Genomic DNA, 25,930 nt, shown 5'->3' on the forward strand with positions numbered 1-25,930 from the left:
TAGTTTTACGAACTTGCGATGTTAGAAGGGGAAGTGGCATTTCACGAGAGCTTTCCAAAAAGCCCTCACTTTTTAAATTCTAATAATTAGAACCGGAGTTATAACCATTTTAAGAATTTTTTTTTTGGACCCTTATAGCTCGGGTCAGGGGGGTCGGGGGACTTTAAGTTTGGTATTGATGGAAAGCTCTAAGGCCCAGCTATAACATACTAAAATTTGAGTCCGATCTATGCCATAGGGGCGGAGCTATTGAGAAAACAAAAAAAACGGGGTCTTCAAAATGGCGGAAGGAGGGGTGGGGGGTGGGGGTCAATGCACCAAGTTGCAATTTTCATACGATATACAACCTTTGCCGAAAACCGCAAGTCGATATCTCTTTTATTTTAGGAGCTATTAAGCTCCAAAGAGCGGCCGGACGGACGGACGGACGGGAACAGTTTTTAGCCATCCGTGATCAGGATCAGGATCAGGATCCGTGATCATTCGTGATCAGGAAGTGTCAAAACACATTTTGGCAAAGTTTGGGGCCAATCGGAGGACATGAGATTTTGTTAGGATTATAGTAGGTGAGATTGTTAAGAATCTCACCTAATATACCATTTCTGAATTAAAATGCTCCATCCGTTGGTTAATCATTGTAGCCTAGAACCGTTTGAGATCGAACAAACGTCAAATGAAACTTGTACGTGAATAGGCAAAACGCTACCTGAACAAACTTAATTTGACGTTTATTCGCTTTCTAACGGTCCTTGCACACGCTTGTACTAAAATATCAAAGTTTAGTTCATGCTATATACCATTTGAGCTATTTCATTTTGAAGTTTAGGTATTTTAAATGTTTTTTTTTATCTCAATTTTCTCCCAAGATGAAACTGATCTCTCTCTCTCTTTCTCTTCTGTCGCCAGTAAAAGAAGAAGAAGAAATAAATAATTAGAATAAAAAGAATTAATTTTGAGGTTATAATGTTAGTGTAGATTCGAACCACAGTCTGTTGTTCCATTGTTAAATTTTCCAATTTCTGCAATCTCTGCCACATTTTTCCATATTCCGTTGACAGAAGATCAAGTGCTCTCCATGCAAATTTCAATTCAGTCTCCAGCAAACTAATTCGTGTACCAATTTTTTCCATATAATCCGATATTATGTAGTCGGTATGGGGTGATTGATACAATTGGGATAGATCATCCCTGGCATCTTCACTTTCACTGATGGCCAAATCATCGAGACCACGGAGACTCACGAGACCATCAAAACCACCCAAAAGTTCACTTGGGCTGTCTCCATCAAAATGAAGACTATCTAGCAGAGACATGGTCCCCCCGTTACACCGTATCAATCACCTTCTATTTTACACTATGTTCCTTTTTTTCCTTCTTTCCTCCCCGTTCCCCGTCTTTAATCCTTCTCAAAACACCATTGAAAAACTCCACAGAAAAGTCGGAAAAACAAAAAAAAAAAGAAACAGTACACTCCTTCAATTTCCACAAAAAATTATCCCTACGCCTCAAGTTATACTATTTCCCTGTGCCACATCAAATACACACGCGAAGAAAAGAAAAAAAAAAGAAACAACAAAATCCCCCCGAACCTTAAAAAACAAACTCAAAACACTTTCAATAATAATAAAAAAAAAAAAACAATCTTTTCCTCTTCAAAATTGTTTTTTTTTGTTTTTTAACTTCTAATTCTATTTAATCGGAGATTTTTGGTTTCGTACAACTTTTTCCAGGAAAACAAATTTCTAATGTGTAATACTTTGGACGCCACAAAAAAAAAGTCTGTATAGCTTTCCAGAGAGAGGAAAAGAAGGACAAGAGCAACACCCTTTGGGGAAATGTCTTTTTTTTTTTTGAAAACTTCTTTCCCTTCTATTTCTTCTTCTTCTTCGTCAATGGTCGTCAATGGGCAGTGACAGTTGATGGTTGCGCACGTGCAGGCGCAAGCGCTACTAATGCCCTGTTTTCAGTTTCTCCCCAAAAAAAAAACAGAGAGAAACATATCAAAATGGATCCTGCGCACAAATGTCACAACTGCCATGAAGTAATGTATGCTCTGTCCGATTTTTTTTGACATTTAAAAAGTCGTTCTCATGCATTGAACATGTTGCGGACTTTTTCGAAAGAACCGACTCATTATTTGATTCTTTGAAATGTTCATCGATTTTAGCTATTTCACTTCAGCCGTATAATTCGGGCGAGGATACACAGACCCCATTTAGTCAATCCGGTCTCTTTTTGAGACACATTACTGGACAGGTGAATTTAAATGCAATAAATGATTTACTTAATAAAAGTTCAAGGGGTTTTGATTGTAAAGCAAGGATGTGCTTAGAGAATCCGTCATGATTTTTGTGTTACCTCCGTGGGGAAATTTTCAAAGTCGAAGAAAATCAACGAATATTGGATATTGGAAAAACTCGATTTTCTACACAGTAAAAACAAGATGAATTTTTCTAGTTGAATTCCCGACATTAAACCGATAATCGTAGTAAAATTAGAACAAAAAATTGAAATTTCAAACGATTATTGCTGTAAAATTCAACTTACACTTGAAAATTAAACTATCAGTTGAATATTTAACTTTAGTTGAATATTCAACTGAAAGTTGAAATTTTCATCTGATTATTGTGGCAATTTTAAACCTTGAGTTGAGCTTTTCAACGATAATCGTTGTAAAATTCAACTTTACTTGAATTTTCAACCGATTATCGTTGTAATGAAAAGCCCACTGCGGCGGCGGCGTTAGAAGTTCACAAAGGTGTCATTGTGCAGCACAAGTGCAAAAGGAAGCAGACAATCTCAACAGTTTTTCACTATTTTACGGTAAGTTTTTGACAATTTTACTAAACCCAGGGACACAGGAAGTCAGATAGATTTCCATAATATTGGGAAATTCACGAATTTCTCAAAAACTGAGGATTTCTTTGAATCATTCGACATCAATCAGCTCCACGCATGGAAATCTGAATCTGACTGTCTGAGCTCCCAAAATAAGCAAATCCAGCCAAAAGAAAACTCTAGTGCTCCAAACATATCTCCCTTAAGCCTTTTAAGGAATTAAGGGAGCCAAAAAGTATGCAAAACATATTTTTTTTCCTGAGAGAGCAAAACAAGGAAACAAAGCGTTCTAGCTTTGCGAAATGCTCGACCTCGTGTCTTATATAAAAAAAAATTTAAGAATTAAAGTTATTGTGAAAACTTTTCTCAGGTTTATCCATTTTTAAATTTTAACCAAATTTAATTAATTGCCATCCAAATTTTTTTTACTGCTCTTTGTTGTTTTTTGCAATTTAATAATTAATTCAATCTGTATTAAGTCGGTATGTATCAAACCATGTAAAATGAAAATATTCAAGTAAATATGTATTTCGCGAATCGAGCATTCCGCAAATCTAGAACGCTTTGCCATCCATATTTTATTATTCAGATATCAACATAGGGTATTAGTTTTATTTATTTTTTTTAAATTTATTTTAATTCACAGGCGGGGACGGATATTAAAAATATTTATCTTTAGGAGTGAGCCACCATCCAGACAAATATTAGGTAAGTTTGCAGAATCAAAATTTTACAAGCATTATGGTTGTAGAGATATGAGTTATTGATATGAATTAATTTAAATTTGTGTTTTCAATTAATTTAAATTTGTGCATAATTTTTCTTTGGTATTAAAATCGTTTTGAGACATAAGTAATCACTGAATTTTGCTTTATAAGAATCTTAAATGCATTTTAGTAGTATGGCACTGTAATTTTAAAAATTTCACGTAAAATTCCAAAGACAGACATAAATTATGCTAACAATCTGCTAATATTAAGGGGTTAGGTGGGTCAAAAAGATTAGAAAATACCATATTTTCTCTATGAAAATTTTTATTATAATTTAAGTTGTTGATCATATAAAATTGCAACATTTAAACAATATTTTCTGGAATTTTAAATTAAAAATCTTTAAAATTCAGCTGTTGGGACCAGATTTCTAGATACTTATTTTGAAAAAACATGCTTTTCCGTGGAAAATATTTCTCAGAGTGTATTTATCAGAAATCAAAAAGATAAATATTTCCTATTAGCTGACGAGTAAACTCGTACTTGAATGGTAGATTTTTTTAAATAAAATTTGTATTATTGGTAGAATTTTAGACAAAAAAAAATACAATTTTTGTCGTATTTTATACCACGTTTTCTCTTGTAAAATAAGTTGTGATCAAGATGAAAAATACTACTGTTCAAGTACGAGCTTAACTCATAAGCTAACAGGAAATATTTAGTTTTTTTTTATTTCTGATGAATACACTCTGAGAAATCTTGTCCAAGGAAAAGCATGTTTTTTCAAAATAAGTCTCCGAAAATCTGGTCCCAATAGGTGAATTTTAAAGATTTTTAATTGGAAATTTCAGAAAATATAGATAAAATGTTATACGTTTTTATGCTTATGAGCTCGAATTATTTTTCTGTTTATTATGTTGAAGAAAGACGTCAAAGAATAATATGCTGTTTTTTCCTAGAATGCGCGACCCACGTAAGCCCTTAAAATAAAATAGTTATTTTAAGACTTAAGCCTTTAACGACGAGACACTTTTTACGGACTGAAAATTAACAATAAAAATTAAACTGAGAAACATAATCAATGATAAGTTTTACATCTAACCTTGGAAAGTCTAACAGAGTCTGATTCGGTGTATATTGTGCTTCTATTAAAGATAGGGACAAAAATCGCCCAAAAATTTAAGTAATTTTTCAGACAATACCAATGAATAATATTTTTCGCTTCAATGAAAAATATTACGTATGAGTATTGTAGTTTTTATTTCCAAAAGAGTTTTGCTTAAAAAAAATTGGAAGTCTAAAAACTAAATAAAATCAATTATGAATTTGAGAATTTAAAAATTCGCCATTTTTGAGCTTAAATATTTACTACATAACAAATAGCTAGAGACTTGCAAAAAATATTCTAGATCCCTTCAACCTTCTACTTTACAATTATGTACAGACATAAGAAAAAAATAATTTTAGGTAGTTAGCAAATATTATTTTCTTTATGGGACACCGGTGTTCCAATCGTCCTTAAAGGGTTAACTATAATGCTTGAAACATCACTACATAACTTTTCCCATATCTTACTTTTTTCTTTACAATTTTTATTCTTTTTTAGACAAGGACATTTGTGAATACGTTATATTTGTATGGACAACGGGCCACTAATCCATACAAAATGCTTGTAAGGAGCGTTTTCAGTGGATATTACATCGTTCAACATGTTCAATTATTATTATGTTCCCAAAGAAGAAAATAATAAAAAAAATACTTGAATTTATTCAAATTTGTTTTATTTATAATTTATATTAAAGAAACAAACCAAAAGGAAATTCAACTTAAAAAAAATTCAGCTTAAAGAAAATTCAACGAAAAAAAATCAACTCAATCAATTCAACTAAGCTAAATTAAACGGAAAAAAATTTCAGCCTGTTAAATTCAACTTTAGAAATATTAAACTAAAAATTTTCAACTTAAAAAAAATTCAGCGGGTTAAATTCAACTAGAGATATTCAGCGAAAACTACTACGATAATCGATTTACTCCCATTACACGCGATAATCGTAGTAATTATTTTTTACTGTGTACCTAACCGAGCACTTAACTGACTGTCAGAATGTAATGCAAAAATGGTTTTCTGAATGTCACACAAAACATATCTTAGAAAAACAAGCATAAAATTGATTTTTTAACACATGATACTTCCTACAAATGGTGGAAACAAGTAGAAGATAGTTCCATCTAGGCAGTGATTCGCAAATTTTTGTGTCCTGTGTAATGTTTCCGATGAAAATGAGGTCTGCATAGGTGGGCAAAATGTTGCACGAAGCTGAGCGAACCACGGAAGATTCGTAAAAAGTTCCACTAAATTTTAATTTTTTTATAGAGAAAAATCCAAGGATTTCCAGGAATTTTGTAAGGTGGAGTTATCAACTTAATAAGTAAGAAATTTTTTTGACATAAGGGAAAGTGCCCATGCTTGATACCATTGGAAGCTTTGTAATGACTAAATTTTCTATGTAATATAACATATATGTGACTCATCGCAACCATATTTTAAAAACTATGGGAAAGTTGTCAGTTTTTAAAATAAATTGCGAAGTCACGTTTGTCGAGAAACATAGAAAAAATTTAGTCATTACGAAGCTTCCAATGATATCAAGCATGGGCACTTTCCCCTCGTGGTATAATTGATTCAGGTTATTTGGCATTCAATAACTTTTATCATTTATTGACGATCCACTAAACAACTAAGGCCTCATTTTTGCAGAAAAATCCGTCCGGAAGTTGGCTATCAGGGAATATTTGGTGTATTTTAATTGCGATATAAAACTACACAGTAAAAAATGTGTAAAATTTTGCTACTATAATTGTGCAGAATTGACCATTTTACTTGTTTAATTTAAAAATGTTTTAAAAATGCACAATATTTTGGTAATTTATTGTCACATGATTGAAAATTACCACTATTATAGTTAGAGCTGGCCAAAATATGTATTTGCATGTTTTTATTAAGCGTTCTAAGGCCCTATTTGACCCTTTATGTTCACGAATTAGGCTCATGCGATTCTAATAAACCCTATTTGAAAATGCATATTTTGACATATTTCATGTTTATTTGCATTTTTGCATATTGTTTTGCATATTTACGAATTTTGTTTAAAAGAAATTTTTTTCTTGTAAAATGAAAACCAATATAATTTCTATCGCTGTAAAAAAAAATTAAAGATTTGGAATCCAGTTATATAAAAATATCCTTTTACACTACTTGATGCTAACATCACCCACATTGACAAATTCGAAGCCCACACTCTTGGTCGAAAATCGGTTTTATTTCTTTAAATATTTCTTAAGAATGTATTAGTTCATCTGCAAAATGCATATGAAAAAAACTAATGTCTTGCGTACTTTATGTCTGCAGCTTAATTTCTGTACCCGTAGAATATTTTGAAATCTAACATCTGAAAAGTAAACTTCTTTACTATTTCAATTTTTACTGCTCGAACTAAACAGAGAGGACCGGCCCATTTAACCCTCAAATGTTTTAAAAAAAAAAGCTGCTAAAGGAGATGGAAAATCGTACTAGTGTTACTAGATATTTTAATCTACTAGATAGAACTTTTCGCTAATTTTAAAAAAGGCTTTTTAACTTCAATTTTTTAAACATAAATATTATCTGTAAAATAATTTGAGGTGTTTTTTTTTTACATTTGAGGTTGAAAAATTATTAAACGGAATGAATTGAGGTTATTGTATAAGGATGAAATAATGTTTAATTACATGTTCTGTAAATCATATTCTAAAAGAATAAAAAATCCTTAGATCAGTTTTTCGGAATGCGCTTACAGTCACGCACAGCTCAGTCATAAAACCGTTCATATTGCGCTTAAAAATTCGCACAGCTCAATCATAAAAAGCTTAAGATTATGCTTAAAAATACGCACAACTTAATCATAAAACGATTAAGATCGCGCTTAGAAATACGCGCAGCACACACGTAAAACTGTTCAGATTCAGCTTAAAAACACGAACATGTCAATCATAAAATGGTTAAGATCGCTCTTAGAAATACGCACAGCTCAGTCATAAAACACTTAAGATTGCGCTTAAAAATACACGCACAGCTGAATCGTAAAACGTTTAAGAATGCGCTTAAAAACATGCACTGCTCAATCATACAACAGTTGAAATCTTTACCGTTTTATGATTGAGCTTTGCGTGTTTTTAAGCGCATTCTTAGCCGTTTTATGATTGTGATGTGCGTATCTTTAAGCGCAATCTCATCAATTTTACGATTGAGCTGTGCGTGTTTCTAAGCGCATTCTTAAACGTTTTACGATTAAGCTGTGCGTATTTTTAAGCGCAATATCCAGCGTTTTATGGTTAACCTGTTAGTGTTTTCAAGCGCAATATCAAGTGTTTTACGATTTAGCTGTGCGTGTTCTTAAACGCGTTCTTAACTGTTTTAAGATTGAGATGTGCGTAATTTTAAGCGCAATTTAAACCACTTCGTGATTGATCAGCGTGTGTTATTTTACATACAACTTAGGTCGTTCATGCTGAGGCACTTAGGATTTGATGTATATTTTATGCTTCAGGTGTGCGCGTTTTCTTAAATTAATCTGTCAAAATTTAAGCTTAGGTATTTAGTGTCTAAAACTAACCGGAAAAGTTGATATAATTAAACCTGTAAAGCTTCTAAAATTAAGTCTTAAAATTCCTAAAATCAATCCAGAAAATTTCTTGATTTGATTCTGTAAAAAATTTTATAAACAATCGTACAATTTCTAAAAATCAATCCCAAATGTACTAGAACACAGGCTGCACTTATAGATAGCTTTAAGTAATGCTTTCTTATATCAGGGAAAGATATAAAACATAAAAATATCATAAAAAGTAAAATATCATTTGTCACATTTTACAAATGGAGTGAAAAATTAAAAACAGCATATTTTTAAATTTCAAATATTAAAATAAGAATGGTTGTTATTAAATGTTGAATTCAACTACTTCAAAATTAACAGACATTGTTTAATTTCTTTTTAAATCGTTTTCAATCCGTCGACTGGTTTTAACTTTATGTATTATTGGTTCAAAATAAAAGGATACTACATTTATTTTAAATAAATCCAAAATTCCATACTGCGTGTTCGATTTATCACAGCTGTAATTTTATATATTTTTCAGAAATATTGCTTTAGGCAATGAAATAGTGCATTTTAAAGAATACTACTATTAAGCAATTCAAAGTCTTTTTGAGAAATACAACTTGAAACAATTACTGGAGACAGATCCTAATGAAAAGTAAATTTCCAATAGATAAAAGGTTTTTATGTCAAAGTGCTACAAAACACTCTTATTTGGGTTAAAAAATAAATTAAATAAATGCATATTTTTCCTGCATATTTTATGATTTTTCGTGCATTTTTATGTCGCATATTTCGAAGATTTTTTTTGCATATTTTGGCCAGCTCTAATTATAGTTAAAAAAAATTTCAACAACGTTGTAATGTTTGAAAATATGTAAAATTTTAACACTATAATAGGGTTAAATCGGATAAATTAATTATTTAATTGCCATCTATGTAAAAATTCTCACTATTATAGTCATAAAAAATTTTCAACAATGTTTTGTGATTTAAAACTATTGAAAGTTTCTAAAAATTATCATTATTATATTTAGTATAATGATAGTTTTTCACATTATTATAGTGTGAAGTCTTGTGTATTACAACCAAAGTTGTTGAATTTTTTAAAAAAAAAAGTTGTTGAATTTTTAAGCAAAAGTTGTCTAAAAATTGTTGAATTTCCATTTATGACACATACTTCAATTAGATGCGCTTTTCAGTGGGCAAAAGTCATATAGAACATCAAATATTTATATACATAATAAGTATATTGTGAAGATTCGAGCATCAGATATTATCATCTCGCATTAAGAGGGGGATCCCGAGTACAGAAAAAAAACATTAGAAATGTTTAAAAATGCAAAAAAAATAAAATCTGCGAAATGAAATGAAAATTCAACACCTTTAAATTAACAATTTTAAATAAAACACATTTTCCAAATTTAACACTATAATAGTTGGGTGAAATATTACACACTATAGTAGTGTCAATTTTTTGTGTACGAAAAATTTAATTAATTTGCAGCAAAAATCACTGAAAACTGCTTGTAAATGAATCACAGAACCAATTTTTAACAATTTCGAAGCCCCGTCTGATAAAATATTGGAGTTTATTTGACACTTCAAAGTTAGGTTATGTTTCATTCTTTTTGATATTTTAATTCGGACTATTTTTACCAGTTTTTCATCACTATATAATGAAAAACACTTGTTTTAACTAATTTGAATATTATTTCTAGACAAAACACTTAAGAAATTAGAGAAAAACTAAGAAAATATGGGAGCGTTCCATATGCAAACTACAAAAAATTGAAAAACTCGCACACTAATAATGTGAAACCGCATCAGCAGGATGTAACACATGCTCAATTCGCTGTCCATATTCAGAGCGGCAATGCTTTTGCATATATAATTACCATTTTTTTTTATTTTGCAAAAAATAAGACATTTTCCCTTAAATTATCCCTAGAATTCGTTTTTTCATGTTTTTTTTTTTCTAATTAATGCGAAAATAACATTTCTCCTAAGATATTTAATTCACATGGCAAAATAGAGAGGGAAATAATCCGATCATGTGTTTCCACTGATATGTAAAAATCCCTTGTTGACAGTCGCTCTTAAGGTTCAGCCGGGTAGTGGAGGGAAATTATACAAAATTGACCATTAGGGTTGCCAATAAGTTGTCCCGCGTTTTTCTCAATTTGGCGCGTTTTCTTATCAGCTCATCCTTATTGTAAAGTGCTGTGCAAAACTATATCCGTACCTCAGAATTTCTTGCTCTGACACAATATTGCAAATATATATTTAATTGTCTTACACTTTTCTTTAGAGTCAAGGTGTTACTCAAGATCGAAAATTTGTGACCATATTCCGTTTATTCCATGTGATCCCAATGTTATTCTAATGATTCTAAACGTGTGATTCCCTTAATAATTCAATTCGGTATTCTGGATTCTCAAATATTCCATCCTGTGATTCTGTTTATCCCCGATATCGAATTTCAGATATTGCTAAATACGATCAAGGTAATTTTTGAACAATAGGAAGAGCTACAATGTCGCTATGGAACAGTTTTAGGAAATCGTCGGTTGCGTCTACCTCTGTCGTATCTGCATTTCTTTTGTGTCAGCATTTCACGCAAGAGGGGACGTCTGTATTGTAGCTTGCACCAAATGCAGATACAAAACAAATTCAGATACGACAGAGGTAGACGCAACCGACGAAATATCTAGCTAGAAAGCTTTCCACATCAGGCCTCAAAATAATCAAAATAGGGTTAGAATTCAATTTTTGAAAGAAAGTTTGTAAAACTCTAAAATCACCATTATCAGTCCATTTTTTTTATCAAAATTTCCCGTCATTTTCTTCAACGAATAGCCTTAATTAAATGCTTTATTTTAAACATGTAAAAATATTTTTTTTTTATCAGAATTTCCACTGAAACTTTTTGTGGAATGTTTGCGTCTGAATATATAAGTTAATATAATTAAAAACGACTTGAAAATTAATTTATTGGGAAACTTTCAACAGAAAGTTTGTCGAAATCTTCTCTTAATCCATTTTCCTTAAAACATAAAAGCTAGTATCTATTTTTGGAAATCAATTAAATCTGATTAAGTGATATCTGTATCACTTGAAATCATCAAAATCGGATTAAAATTAGTTTGTTTCTGATTCTCAAGCATATAAAGATAAAAGCTGATTTAATCTCTAAGAACATCGGTTTGGGATCCTCAAACTTAATATGCAATTTCCTGGAACGGAAAGCTACACACTCAGATCCATAAAAACGTTTTTGTACCTTTTGTCTAAATACGACAAAATCGCTTAAATCGGCACAGTGATTTCCTCAAAAAAAAAAAAAAACAGATCGTAACTTGATTCCCTTTTCCTTTTATTGATTTTTAATTAAGCTCAAAGTCATAATAATTAAGCTAATTTTTACAAATTTTTTACAAAACGATTTCTTTTGGGGATAGTTTTCCAATTTGGCTTCTGTCCTGCTAAAATCCTAGCTGAATCCTTGCCCCTAAATAGATCCTCTTATCAATCCTAAATAATGGGCACCTCAATCTATACAAAATATTGAACATGGGACAAAATGCAGCGCCTCACAATCCACATTTTTGTTCTTGGTATCCCAGGGATACTAAGAAAAAAAATCCATATAAATCTGTAATGTACTATGGCTTATCATTATGTATCGCGGAATATTGAGTAAGAATGATTCTGTGATTCCATTTGATTCTAGTGATTCTTGAAGGAATATCATTTCAGATTCTATTAGAATCTTATGAGTGATTCCGTGGATTCTATAGATTGGAACGAAAAAATGTGTCGGTATTCCAAATTTGAGATTCTATAGATTGGAACGAAAAAATGTGTCGGTATTCCAAATTTGAGTAACCCCTTGGAACCAGAGCACTTTGAAATCTAAAAGAGGTTCTTTATTGCGACTTGCTTCACTGACGACTCGATGACGAAAGAGGAAGCTGAGAGCATCCTCCTCCTTTTTATAGCCTCGCTCTCCTTCGACGCTCCTTTCTCTCTCACTCTCTCTCTTTCTGTTTGACTTTTATGCCACTCCATTGACACTGACACTAGCACTTTTGACATTTTTAAGAAGTGACACTTTTTAAACATTTCTCCGCCATTTTGAAATACACAGCTCTCTCCGATATCCGACTGATAGCTGCCAAACTTTTTGTGTTTAAAGTTTTTGATACTTACAAAGCTTTTGCTACTTAATTGTGGTACAAAATTACAAAAGAGAATTCTGATCCTATAGAATAACTGACGAATAATAAGTATGATGCAATAGGAAGATGACCTGATCCTTTCAGAGATTAAACAAAAATTGGTTTGATTGATTGTTGTTTGATCTCTGAACGGATCAGCATCCCTGGCGTACCTGGAAAGAGTTAGCCGGATATCGTAGTGAGCTGTATACCATCGCGATATTAATTGTAAATTTGTAATAAAAGTATTTAAAGGTATAATAATTTCTACTTACATTGAATTGCATGACAATTTTGTTGTAGGCCCAGTGCCAGCGTTGTTTAGCTGTAACTCCAGATTTTTTGGTCATGAGCCCACCCTGAAGGACACTTGTAATCTCTTCAGTGTCCGTTCTCATGAGTTTTTTTGTCTTATCGGTGGGCCTTGGTGATTGTTGAATTGTTATATCTTCCTGGAGTGCCTTCATGCGTTCCTGCAGTGATACCCGATCCTCCTTGAAGCTACCAGCACGACTGAAGGATTCCTTTGTGGTATCTGCCTGACCATTTGGTAACTGTGAGTCATCATCGAAGGACTCCTGAACAGACAAATGAGTCTTTCGTCTTGGTGATGTTGCTGCTGATCCTGTTTTTGGTGATGCCACCTTCACTGATGCCTTCAGTATTGCATCCAATTCTGTCTCAGATAGTTCTTCTGCTTCTTCAACTTCTTCCTCCTCTTCAGCATCTTCTTCTTCTTCCTCCTCATTGGCTTCCTCCTGAATCTCATAAATGGTCGTCTGTGGAGCTTCAGCTTCAGCAGCTTCTTTCTCCCTTTCCAAGTATCTAAACAATTAAATCGTTTTTTTTTTTTTTTCAAACAAAAGTAATACCAAAAAAATGAACATCAAATCTCTTACCTAAATTCATCTTCTTCATTGAAAAAATCTTCAGCTGGTATTCGAGGATGAAATGATCGATAGGTGGCAACAAGGGGATCCTGAATTGGTGCTTGGGGCATTTCATGGATCATCTGAGGTGGTTCTGTTTCATCTGGTAACATTTCATCTTCCTCTTCTTCATCTTCAACGTCCTCTTCCTCCTCCTCATAGAAAATATCCACTTCCGGTGATGGATGCTCAATGGCAAGACTTCTGGCAACTGGACTAGGTCCCTTTCTAACTTCTGGCACAGGTTCTATCTCAGCAAAATCCACAAATTGTTCATCAGATTGCATGTAATCATCGTAGATAATTTGTGGTTCATCGTCGGGTGGCCAGAAGGATATTGGTGTTACTTTTGGCACCGGAAGGATCTTTGGGAGGCGCCTGGGTTCGGGTATCTCATAGTCCTCCTCCTGACCGTAGTAGTCAGTTTGCGGAACAGCCGGAAGACTTACACCTTTTCTGCTCACCTCAGGAATATCGACATTATCCTAATAGAAGGAAATATTTTTTACAAATTAGAAGCCTGAATGTAACTAGTTCAAGGATTCATTGGATCAAGGGGCGACTCCTGACAAATTCCGATTGATTTCGATCGAGAGGATCATGGTTACGTTTCGCCATTTAGTTCAAAAAGGGTCGGAATGGTCGGAATAGTCCTTTCCTTTGACTCTTTTAAGGATCAAGGACGCGAGAGTTGAATAGTCTCAGTCGTCAAGGTTTCGTTGAGTCAAGGAGCGACTCTTGACAAACTCCTGTTGATTTCGATCGAGAGGATCATGGTTACGTTTCGCCATTTAGTTCAAAAAGAGTCGGAATGGTCGGAATAGTCCTTTCCTTTGACTCTTTTAAGGATCAAGGACACGAGAGTTGAGTAGTCTCAATCGTCAAGGTTTCGTTGAGTCAAGGAGCGACTCTTGACAAACTCCTGTTGATTTCGATCGAGAGGATCATGGTTACGTTTCGCCATTTAGTTCAAAAAGAGTCGGAATGGTCGGAATAGTCCTTTCCTTTGACTCTTTTAAGGATCAAGGACACGAGAGTTGAGTAGTCTCAATCGTCAAGGTTTCGTTGAGTCAAGGAGCGACTCTTGACAAACTCCTGTTGATTTCGATCGAGAGGATCATGGTTACGTTTCGCCATTTAGTTCAAAAAGAGTCGGAATGGTCGGAATAGTCCTTTCCTTTGACTCTTTTAAGGATCAAGGACACGAGAGTTGAGTAGTCTCAATCGTCAAGGTTTCGTTGAGTCAAGGAGCGACTCTTGACAAACTCCTGTTGATTTCGATCGAGAGGATCATGGTTACGTTTCGCCATTTAGTTCAAAAAGAGTCGGAATGGTCGGAATAGTCCTTTCCTTTGACTCTTTTAAGGATCAAGGACACGAGAGTTGAGTAGTCTCAATCGTCAAGGTTTCGTTGAGTCAAGGAGCGACTCTTGACAAACTCCTGTTGATTTCGATCGAGAGGATCATGGTTACGTTTCGCCATTTAGTTCAAAAAGAGTCGGAATGGTCGGAATAGTCCTTTCCTTTGACTCTTTTAAGGATCAAGGACACGAGAGTTGAGTAGTCTCAATCGTCAAGGTTTCGTTGAGTCAAGGAGCGACTCTTGACAAACTCCTGTTGATTTCGATCGAGAGGATCATGGTTACGTTTCGCCATTTAGTTCAAAAAGAGTCGGAATGGTCGGAATAGTCCTTTCCTTTGACTCTTTTAAGGATCAAGGACACGAGAGTTGAGTAGTCTCAGTCGTCAAGGATTCGTTGAGTCAAGGAGCGACTCTTGACAAACTCCTGTTGATTTCGATCGAGAGGATCATGGTTACGTTTCGCCATTTAGTTCAAAAAGAGTCGGAATGGTCGGAATAGTCCTTTCCTTTGACTCTTTTAAGGATCAAGGACACGAGAGTTGAGTAGTCTCAATCGTCAAGGTTTCGTTGAGTCAAGGAGCGACTCTTGACAAACTCCTGTTGATTTCGATCGAGAGGATCATGGTTACGTTTCGCCATTTAGTTCAAAAAGAGTCGGAATGGTCGGAATAGTCCTTTCCTTTGACTCTTTTAAGGATCAAGGACACGAGAGTTGAGTAGTCTCAGTCGTCAAGGATTCGTTGAGTCAAGGAGCGACTCCTGACAAATTCTGATTGATTTCGATCGAGAGGATCATGGTTACGTTTCGCCATTTAGTTCAAAAAGAGTCGGAATGGTCGGAATAGTCCTTTCCTTTGACTCTTTTAAGGATCAAGGACACGAGAGTTGAGTAGTCTCAGTCGTCAAGGATTCGTTGAGTCAAGGAGCGACTCCTGACAAATTCTGATTGATTTCGATCGAGAGGATCATGGTTACGTTTCGCCATTTAGTTCAAAAAGAGTCGGAATGGTCGGAATAGTCCTTTCCTTTGACTCTTTTAAGGATCAAGGACACGAGAGTTGAGTAGTCTCAATCGTCAAGGTTTCGTTGAGTCAAGGAGCGACTCCTGACAAATTCTGATTCATTTCGATCGAGAGGATCATGGTTACGTTTCGCCATTTAGTTCAAAAAGAGTCGGAATGGTCGGAATAGTCCTTTGCTTTGACTCTTTTAAGGATCAAGGACACGAGAGTTGAGTAGTCTCAGTCGTCAAGGATTCGTTGAGTCAAGGAGCGTCTCCTGACAAATTCTGATTGATTTCGATCGAGAGGATCATGGTTACGTTTCGCCATTTAGTTCAAAAAGAGTCGGAATGGTCGGAATAGTCCTTTCCTTTGACTCTTTTAAGGATCAAGGACACGAGAGTTGAGTAGTCTCAATCGTCAAGGTTTCGTTGAGTCAAGGAGCGACTCCTGACAAATTCTGATTCATTTCGATCGAGAGGATCATGGTTACGTTTCGCCATTTAGTTCAAAAAGAGTCGGAATGGTCGGAATAGTCCTTTGCTTTGACTCTTTTAAGGATCAAGGACACGAGAGTTGAGTAGTCTCAATCGTCAAGGTTTCGTTGAGTCAAGGAGCGACTCTTGACGAACTCCTGTTGATTTCGATCGAGAGGATCATGGTTACGTTTCGCCATTTAGTTCAAAAAGAGTCGGAATGGTCGGAATAGTCCTTTCCTTTGACTCTTTTAAGGATCAAGGACACGAGAGTTGAGTAGTCTCAGTCGTCAAGGATTCGTTGAGTCAAGGAGCGACTCCTGACAAATTCTGATTGATTTCGATCGAGAGGATCATGGTTACGTTTCGCCATTTAGTTCAAAAAGAGTCGGAATGGTCGGAATAGTCCTTTCCTTTGACTCTTTTAAGGATCAAGGACACGAGAGTTGAGTAGTCTCAGTCGTCAAGGATTCGTTGAGTCAAGGAGCGACTCCTGACAAATTCTGATTGATTTCGATCGAGAGGATCATGGTTACGTTTCGCCATTTAGTTCAAAAAGGGTCAGAATGGTCGGAATAGTCCTTTGCTTTGACTCTTTTAAGGATCAAGGACACGAGAGTTGAGTAGTCTCAATCGTCAAGGTTTCGTTGAGTCAAGGAGCGACTCCTGACAAACTCCCGTTGATTTCGATCGAGAGGATCATGGTTACGTTTCGCCATTTAGTTCAAAAAGGGTCAGAATGGTCGGAATAGTCCTTTCCTTTGACTCTTTTAAGGATCAAGGACGCGAGAGTTGAATAGTCTCAATCGTCAAGGATTCGTTGAGTCAAGGAGCGACTCTTGACAAACTCCCGTTGATTTCGATCGAGAGGATCATGGTTACGTTTCGCTATTTAGTTCAAAAAGGGTCAGAATGGTCGGAATAGTCCTTTGCTTTGACTCTTTTAAGGATAAAGGACGCGAGAGTTGAGTAGTCTCAATCGTCAAGGTTTCGTTGAGTCAAGGAGCGACTCCTGAGAAATTCTGATTGATTTCGATCGAGAGGATCATGGTAACGTTTCGCTATTTAATTCAAAAATTATTATTAAAGTAAATCTTACCTGGTAGCAAATGTTAGGTTCGGGAGGTCTCGTTAGGTGTGCAATGCTGGGCATTCGTCGTTTAGGTGGTGGTTGAACGGGTGCTAGGACGGTGGGGAGAAGTCGGGTGGTCTTAATGATCGGTAAACGACGTTCAGGACGATGTTCAGCGATTGTTGGTGTCTCAGGAAGGCGCTTGTGCGGTTGATAGTACATACTACTATCCTCATAGTCATCATAGAGGGTCTCTTGACGTTCGAGACTGCGTTTTCGGGCAAATGATGGTGGTCGACTGTTGTAAAACAGTGGATCAGGATAATCGGATGTTGGTGATATGGCATGTGTGTGGTCTTCAAGTGAATTATCACGACTAACTTCTAAACTTCTCTGTGGTGTCTCAAGATTCCTATACTGACTGGCTGATGAATTGGCATTTTCACCAACGGGATAGTTAAAATCACTTGTATAGTCACTATCTTCGCTATATTGTGAATTTTCCAGATACTGCGATTGACGTTCTGTGCGCATATTGTAACCATTTTCAACCACATGGGCACCATTGAATAATTCAAGGCGTCTCTGAAGATTTCCAGCATCACTGTACAGTGCCTCGAGACGACAATCGAGGGCTATCATGTGATCTGTTGGATTTCTGGTGCCAGCTACTTGTCCATTCATCAGTACCAGTTCCATATCCAAAAAATACCACTGACTGGCACCTTCGCATGGAATCTCATCGAGTGTTATGTACTGATAGCCCAGGGCACGATCCCATATCATTCCTTTGCACCAAACTTCCACCAAAAGTCCACAATTGATGTTGCACGTTTCGCTGTTGGTAAAAATTTTCCAAATGAAAAAAAAATAATTTGAATACCCTTCGAAGTCTGAATCAATTGCATTTTGAACCAATGCATAACCGATCGTGAGCTGTTTTGGAGAATTTTCTGAGTCAAAAAAAAAAACTACCTAAAGTGGCAAGATCATAGCTAGGATTTGACTTATCAAAGGGACTTGAGTCTCTTCTGTTTGATGGACATTGAGTTCACCTACAACATACTAAAAGGAACAGATAATCCAGATAATCCTAACCGGATTATGTACCTGAAGTTATATCAATGATTCAGATGTACTGACAGAAAAGTGACAAATGGCTGAAATGTAGACCAGAAAGTTCTCTATCATTTTGCCAAGGTTCGTGATCTTATCGGTTCCTCAGAAGTCGAAGTAAATAAGGTTATTCGGTTTTGAACTCATTTTTTGACTCCAGCGCACCTAGTGTCCATCTGATGAACTTCAATTACATCAGAGAATTGTTGAATTTTGTGAAACCTTTCATTTTAACCTCAATTTAAGTGAAATTAATTGAATAAAAGTGATCATATCCAAAGGGGGAGATATTAGGGTTGGAAGTGATGTTCAGCTGAATATGAAGTGGTTGGAGGTCTTTGGAAGTGGAAGTATCCTCTGTCTAATTCCGTATTTTGCAGACTATACCGTACTTTTAGCTCAGATTTTTAATTCGAGCGGCAGTATAATTTGAAAAAAAAGTTTATTGTCATTTTACAAGTTCGGTTATGATAATGAAATGACTGGGAAACCTAAACAGATATTGTAGTGAGACTACTGCCACGCTGGACAATGGGCTTGAACCTTCGGAGACTGTAGGGAGATGTAGGGAACCATGAAAGAGCTTATCTTGGGGTTATCGATATTTAGGATAGGTTCGCAGTACATCCTAACCTATGGCCAATCCTTTAGAAGCGAATATTGAGAAAGGATTTTCAATTCAATTCAATTCAATTCAATTTATTAATAAAGTATAGGACAATCAAGGACAAGTTTTAAATTTTAGAAAAAAAAAGAAGAAAAAAAGGCTCATGTGGGGCACGAGGAGCGCGCGGCACCAACAAATCTAAGGATAAGCTCCCTCTTCCGCTCGCGAGGTAAATTATTCCAAAGAACGATTCCCTCAACAAATAGGGAGTCGCGGAGAATGCGACAACCTGAACTGGACACACGGAGACACGAAGCCCTAGTTGATGATCCAGCCACCACAAGCTCCGCAAGATACCGTGGCATACCAACACATAGTAACCATGAGATAAAGTCTACAGCACGAGTCTCCAGATAAGGAAACAGAGGAAGACCAAGGATTGAATCCACCCAAGGAGAAATATGATCAAACTTTCGGAGTCCGAAGACGTACCGCAAACAAGAGTTGAATGCCCTATTCAGTCGGGCCTGTGTTTCAACGTTAGCACTAAAAAATAGTTCAGCCCCGTACGTGAAGAAAGGGACAATTAAAGCTCTAACTAATAGAAGCCTTGTACCCTGAGGCGTGAAGGACTGAAGGCGTCGCAAAGTGCGCAAAGTGAGGAAAACTTTCCTGCAAATCTCAGCCGCATGATCAGACCATGTTAGAGTTTCATTAAAAAGGTTTCAGGTTCCTGGCCCATTGAAGTGCAAGGAATCACCTCATTTGAGAGATAAACTGGGTGAGGTTCAGGATTCCTCCACCTGGTGTGAATGATTAAGGCTTGAGATTTAGCAGGATTAAGAAGAAGGCCGTTGCAGTCAGCCCATTGACCAACTCTTGATATATCATCATTGATGGCCTCAAATGTGTAAAATGAATGGGACGGATCCCCAGAGCAGTACACCTGAAGGTCATCAGCGTATAAGTGATAACCGCAATAACGGAGAACTTGAGGAAGATCGTTAATAAAAAGTGAAAATAAGATTGGTCCTAGAATTGAGCCCTGAGGGACGCCCCGTGAAATACCAAGCGCATCCGAAATGTTTCAATTTGTGGCACAACAGCTCATGTGAAATACTATCGAAAGCCTTCGAGAAGTCCAAAAGAATCAGGACACCGAACAGGGACCCATCCAACGCATGTGCCAAATCATGCTGGACTCTCAAAAGGGCAGATATTGTACTGTGGTTTCTCCGAAATCCAGACTGATACTCGCACAGGAGACTATTGTTGTTCAGGTGTAATGATATCTGGTCCAGGAGGACAATCTCAAGAGGCTTGAACAAAGCAGGCAAAATACTGATTGGTCTGAAATCAGACGGATTTACGGGATTAGCAATCTTCGAGATCGGGGTTATCAAGGCCTTCTTCCATACAAGCGGAAAGGTGGAAGAAGTGATTGCAAAATTATACAGATCAGTTAGACAAGGCAGTATAATTGGCAGTAGCATGTGGACAAAATTGAGAGAAATTCCATCAATGCCGGATGCCGTGGATTTCACCTTCATGACCGCAGCAAAAACTGTCTGTGGAGAGACATTAACAAAATTAAATTCCAGTACTGGAGAGGCACCTGAAGATGAAGGAATAGCACAACCAATAGGCTGCGCTGCAGAGGAAAAATAAGAATTTAAAATATTTGGATCAGTCTCAACCAACTGGGCAGACCTCTTTAAACCCAACTGTCCAATGTTGCGCCACAATTTAGACGGGTCAAGAGAGGGGTCAAGCTGCTCATGGTAATACTTTGACTTGGCATCACGAATGAGTGTCCCAACCCTGTTACGAAGTCTTTTAAAGATAGCCTCGTCAGCGGGCAGTTCAGACCTCTTTTAGGCGCGAAAAGCCTGGGTTGACTGGGATTTGACTGGGTTGTCGGTTTTGATGAGGTAGTAGATACTAAATTAATGCTCATATTCATGATAAAAAAAATCTTTAATTATTGAATGAATATCTTTAATTATTTCCCAAGAGACTTACATATAATTATCTCGTAATTAATAATTGATAATAAGCTAACTAATATTTAATAAAAAAAATGTGTAAATCTCCTAGGAAAAGAAAAAGAAAATTCATATTGTTGTGACGCGAAATATTCGAGGAGTAACCCCAGAGGTGATGCATTAAATTCCCTGAAGAAAATCAGACGGTTTGACGTGTAAATAGCGCATTTACATCTAAGGTAAAAATTCATGCGAGCAACTGATACATCAGTGAAAGACATTGAGGCGATATTGAATGCAAAAACAAGCTGGGCTGGAGTTTCAAGCGACTCATGCTCAATGGGCGGCTTGAATGGGCTGCTCATTGAGCGGGAACCGTTGGTTACCAATCTCGCCTCCTTCAGCTGTGTGAGGGACAGCTATTGCATTTGGCAATGCTGCGGGATTGGGCTAGGACCATCCAGGGAGAGACGAGGCTTTTAGCCCCCTTCCTAATTGCCATCAGTTCCCCGTGCTCGTCCCCCTGAGCAGCGTGGTCACAGCTATTGCCATCGGCATGATCAGCGGAGTGAACTGGGATCCCGAATGCTGTACCACTTTTCAAGAAGGGAGGGAAACTGAGTCGAGCGCAGCAACAGCCTTCCCAGAGAAGCGCCGAGGCAATTTGCCCTCTTCGCTGGTTGACTGGGCTAGCCAGTTGCGCACGCCCCTGAAGCGCTACTCATTTGCCCTCCTGTATGTTTGCAGTGACCGGGCGGAAAAGAGCTGCTCGGGATAGTTCCCTCAGCTTCCAGAACTACGGCAGAGGGACAACTTCTTCAATGGCTACAGGCTTGGTAATTGGGTGCTTCGGAGTTGGAGTTTTTCTTGGTGGATACCAGTACTTAGTCGACGTAGACCATCTTCGAGTTTGTAGTCGAGGTCCGTCAGCGAATCCACTCGGAAGAAGCCGCTACACCTCAGTTAGAGTGTCGAGGCTTTTGCCCCCTCTTCTGGACGATAAGTCTAGTTAATTCCCTCCAGGAAGAGACTTATGCCTCATCTGACTGGCGGAAGGGCTAGCATCTTAATTCTTGGGAAGTGTCGAGACCATTGTCCCCTTCCCTGGTAGACAAAGCTGCACACTTTCCGTGTGGCCACCGGTTATCCCAAACAGGTGCAAAGGTTTATCTAGCACTGTATGTGCGTCTTTTCGACCGCGCCTGACGCCACCCTCATCGTCCGAACCCCTGGGTTGCAGTACCGTTATAACGGGAACGCCCGTTCGACGAATCGCGGGCCTTGCTGTCCGGGCTCCTACGGCAAAGAAGCTATACCCCCAAGACGAAGAATGCCGCCTCCAGAAGCCGGCTCTACCCTACAGGAGAATACCGACCAGCGAATTTGCACTCTAGAACCAAAGCTCTACGTCAAATAAATCGTTAAGTTTGAAGATAGCCCTATGCGTTCTTAATGCCGCTATTCCCAGCCTAGTCTCTTCCTCTCGCACTAAAGGTCGAAAAGTCACATCCACAACAATATTATTCGAAGGCATGAACGTTCGAAGGGAGAGTACTTTCCCCTACTGGTCCGAACTTAAAATGACGAAAAAGAGTTTTTTTTTTTTAAACTCTTTCGTCTCCTTTGGGACTCTGGGTACCCATGGAAAACAGAATTTTTTGGACTATTTAAAATCTATAGAAATTCGATTCTTCTGGATAATTACAAACTATAAAGATGTCCAGATCTAGGATACTTTTTGCAGGATCCCAATTAACTCAACAGGCTGCTGCCGCCATTTCTTGGGATGATATTTCTCAACTATCTGATGCGTCAGACCGTGTGTGTCTCCTCACTCAGCGGATTAACTCTCTTTTCGATGAAGTTGTACCCAAAAAGCGGGTTCTTACTAGGAATTCGGCTACCCCCTGGTTAACACTTCCAATCCTAAAGAAAATTAGGCGGCGTGATGCCTCTTATAGAAAGTGGAAGCGCAGCGGACTCTCTTCTGATCACTCTGCCTATATTTCACTGCGCAATAATGTGGTCTCTCACATACGTCGTGCCAAGAGAAATTACTATTTTCGTTGCTTAGATCCAAATCTTCCTACTAATGTTCTTTGGCGCAACATTAGGCAGCTTGGTTTACGTCCGTCTTTACGTTCGGTAAATGCCCATGGTCCTTCCGCTGATGAGTTAAACTTATTCTTTAGCTCTGCCCTGCCCCGCTCCAATATTGTTTGCCCACCCTTACCTTCTGAGCCATGGGAGGGATTCTGTTTTTCATGCGTTTCCTCACATGATGTCTCTCGTGCAATTTTGCGGGTTAAATCTGACGCTCAGGGTGATGATGAAGTCTCCCTCGCATTTGTTCGAATAATCTCTCCAGTGATTTTGCCTGTACTCACCGACACTTTAAATTTTATTATAACGTCTTCTTCATTTCCGGCTCTTTGGAAATCAGCCCTGGTGATTCCAATTCCAAAAGTTAATAATCCTATTAATGCGTCCGATTTCAGACCCATTAGCTTGTTGCCTGTGCTTTCGAAGGTCTTCGAGGCTCTAGGGGAGGGTGGGGGAGTTTCACCCCGAAATTGCACTTCCAACTTTGCACTTGTTTCAATAATAGTCCTTAAGTTTAAGAGACGAAATCAATGCACTAGGCGCTTTATACGGGTATCAACTTTGTAAAAGTTCTACTACCAATCAAAAGAAAGAATTTTTTTTTACAAAAATGACGATTAATAAATACTTGCACAATTGGTGAAATTGCCCCGTCAAGGGGCAGTTTGACGAGAAAAAGGGGCACTTTAACGGACCATGATTTGAGCCGATTTTCACTATCAATTCAAAATTAAAAATGATAAATTTTATTCTGTATGAATAATTTAACTTTTAGTTTAAGTATTTCTGTTAAAAGATTGAAATTTCATACCAGAAATGATCCAAAAACAGCACAATATCACAAACGAATCAACTAAATACTATTTTATATGACAATACGACAACTTTCGGCAATCGCCAGCACTCTTTGCGACGAATGTAACGCCCCTTGCGGAAAATATAGTGCCATCTCTTATTAACTGTTAAACTTTTTTGAGGGAATTTGAATTTTTAGAATAAAAATAAAGCTGCAAATTTTTACAGAATTTTCTCTGCTTCATGATCTGCAATATGCCAGTTACATTCTACCTTCCTCCTATTTGTCCTCCTTTGCTTGTGTGGGTATTGATAAATCAATCCAGAAAAAAAGGTATCCTCGTCCTTCTAATGAATTTGAATTGTAATGATACAGAAAAATAATGTTATCAATAATATCATTTCTTTATTTCTTTTTCTTTATTGCATTTTTTGTGGTGGTTTTTTTTGCTTTCGGTTTTTGTTTCTTGTTGACGGGAATATTCCTCTGTCCTTCCTTTTTCTTCTTTTCTGGGCTGCTAGTTAGTATGGTAGAGATCAATTTTCTTTTGGATTGTCTCTTGGTTGTATCACCGAATGGATTTGGGATAGGTTTCACATCTTCCGGAGTGATAGTGTGATTCTGTGAATTTGAACCACAAGAAATTGGAATCTGGTCGTCTGGGTCTTTCTCGCTCTTTCTCAATGCCATAGAAATAGAATCACTCATTTTTGTTTCGAGTAAGGAAATAGCCGGCTTCGAATCTTCTTTTTGAGATACAGTACAGGAATCTTTGGCTGTGATAACTTCTGCCAAGTTATCTAAGTCTGTGGACAGAGCTTCCCTATCAAGGGGAAAAATTCCGGTTTTTAAAAAACCCGATATGATGTTACTTATTGAGAAGCTGCTTGAAAAGGCCTTTGCAGATATTTTCACAACATTGTGTAGCGTGATTCTTTTTCCAGGATTTGCTGCTATCCATTTATTGAACTCCGTTTTGCAACGGCCCTTGAATGGCCCAAAAATTGCTACATCGAGTGGCTGACATCTGTGGGTTGTGTGGGGCGGGAATGTGATCATGTGTATGCCATTTTCCCGGCAATAAATAATGACCTCTAGGGATGTATGTGAAGAATGGTTATCAAGTAATATGAGTATTGGGTTTTCTTTTGTTGCAGCCGTGTGCTCTCGAATATGCTTCAATGTTGTAAGAAAACCGTCTTTATCCATCCATCCGGAACCATTGAAAATTGATATGGCTCCTTCAGGAGATCCATCCATCCATTCCTCTTTGGATCTTTTCCTGGGGAAAATATAAATTGGGGGCGCTTTTCCCCCAGCTGCATTTACAATTCCCACGATAGTTACCTGTTCACCACGTTCATTGGAAACCATTTGGCCAACTTGCTTAACCCCAGCCGCAGCAAGTACTTTCGGCGCCTGAAGAACTGTACTGATGCCACTTTCATCTATATTCCAAATCCTTTCCGGTTTATCGTGGAAGTTGTATTTGTTCATCACAATCTCCAAATTCTGGTAAAAGCACTCTATATGCTCTTTGGTGAAGTTCAAATTTCGAAGAATGCTCGTATTTTCGGGTTTTCTCAAAGAGAGACATCTGAAAAGGGACGAATCCAGAAAATCACGGAAAAATATGAAATTTTAAGGGAGAAGCATATTTCTGCAAAATATATCCATTACCCGTGTCTTTTGATGAATGATATACCCCACTCTTTGCCAGCTTTTTGTTCTTTAACCCAATTCGGTGGCATCTTGCGGTTTAGACGTGATGCAAAAGAATAAGCTAATTCTCTTAGTCCATCTATTGTAAGTCCATATTGCAGTTTTGAGCTTTTAAGCAAGTATTCAACCAAAAGATCTTCTTGGGCAGTTGTAAATACCTGATGGCTTGAGTATTTCGTATTATTTTCTGAATTTCTCAAGCCCATTCCAGGGGAAACTTCTTGAATATCTGCTTGCCTGTCTCGAAGACTTTGTTTCAAATTCCTCCACCTTGAATGCAGAGTGTTTTCGTTTATTCCATAAAAAATTGCAGCACACCTCAAGCTTTTTAACTTTTTAAAAACATCATTCAGAGCTG

The 25,930-nt window shown here is 37.0% G+C and overlaps 1 protein-coding gene across 2 annotated transcripts in view; it reads right to left on the bottom strand.

The window, feature by feature from the left end:
* The window catches only part of LOC129808790 (protein unc-13 homolog B), an 80,157-nt gene that overhangs the window by 49,345 nt on the left and 4,882 nt on the right, over nt 1–25,930 (bottom strand). Inside the window, exons 4-6 of one of the 2 annotated variants that reach the window (XM_055858647.1) lie at nt 17,271–18,081; nt 13,302–13,816; nt 12,678–13,227 (exon numbers count right to left, since the gene is read on the bottom strand). In XM_055858647.1, coding sequence (XP_055714622.1) covers nt 12,678–13,227; nt 13,302–13,816; nt 17,271–18,081 — 1,876 coding nt within the window. Of the gene's footprint in view, nt 1–983; nt 1,856–12,677; nt 13,228–13,301; nt 13,817–17,270; nt 18,082–25,930 lie in introns of those variants that run through there. The other variant, XM_055858646.1, reaches the window with a different exon arrangement.

Source organism: Phlebotomus papatasi, chromosome 5 (assembly GCF_024763615.1).
Source record: "Phlebotomus papatasi isolate M1 chromosome 5, Ppap_2.1, whole genome shotgun sequence".
NCBI classification, from domain to species: domain Eukaryota; kingdom Metazoa; phylum Arthropoda; class Insecta; order Diptera; family Psychodidae; genus Phlebotomus; species Phlebotomus papatasi.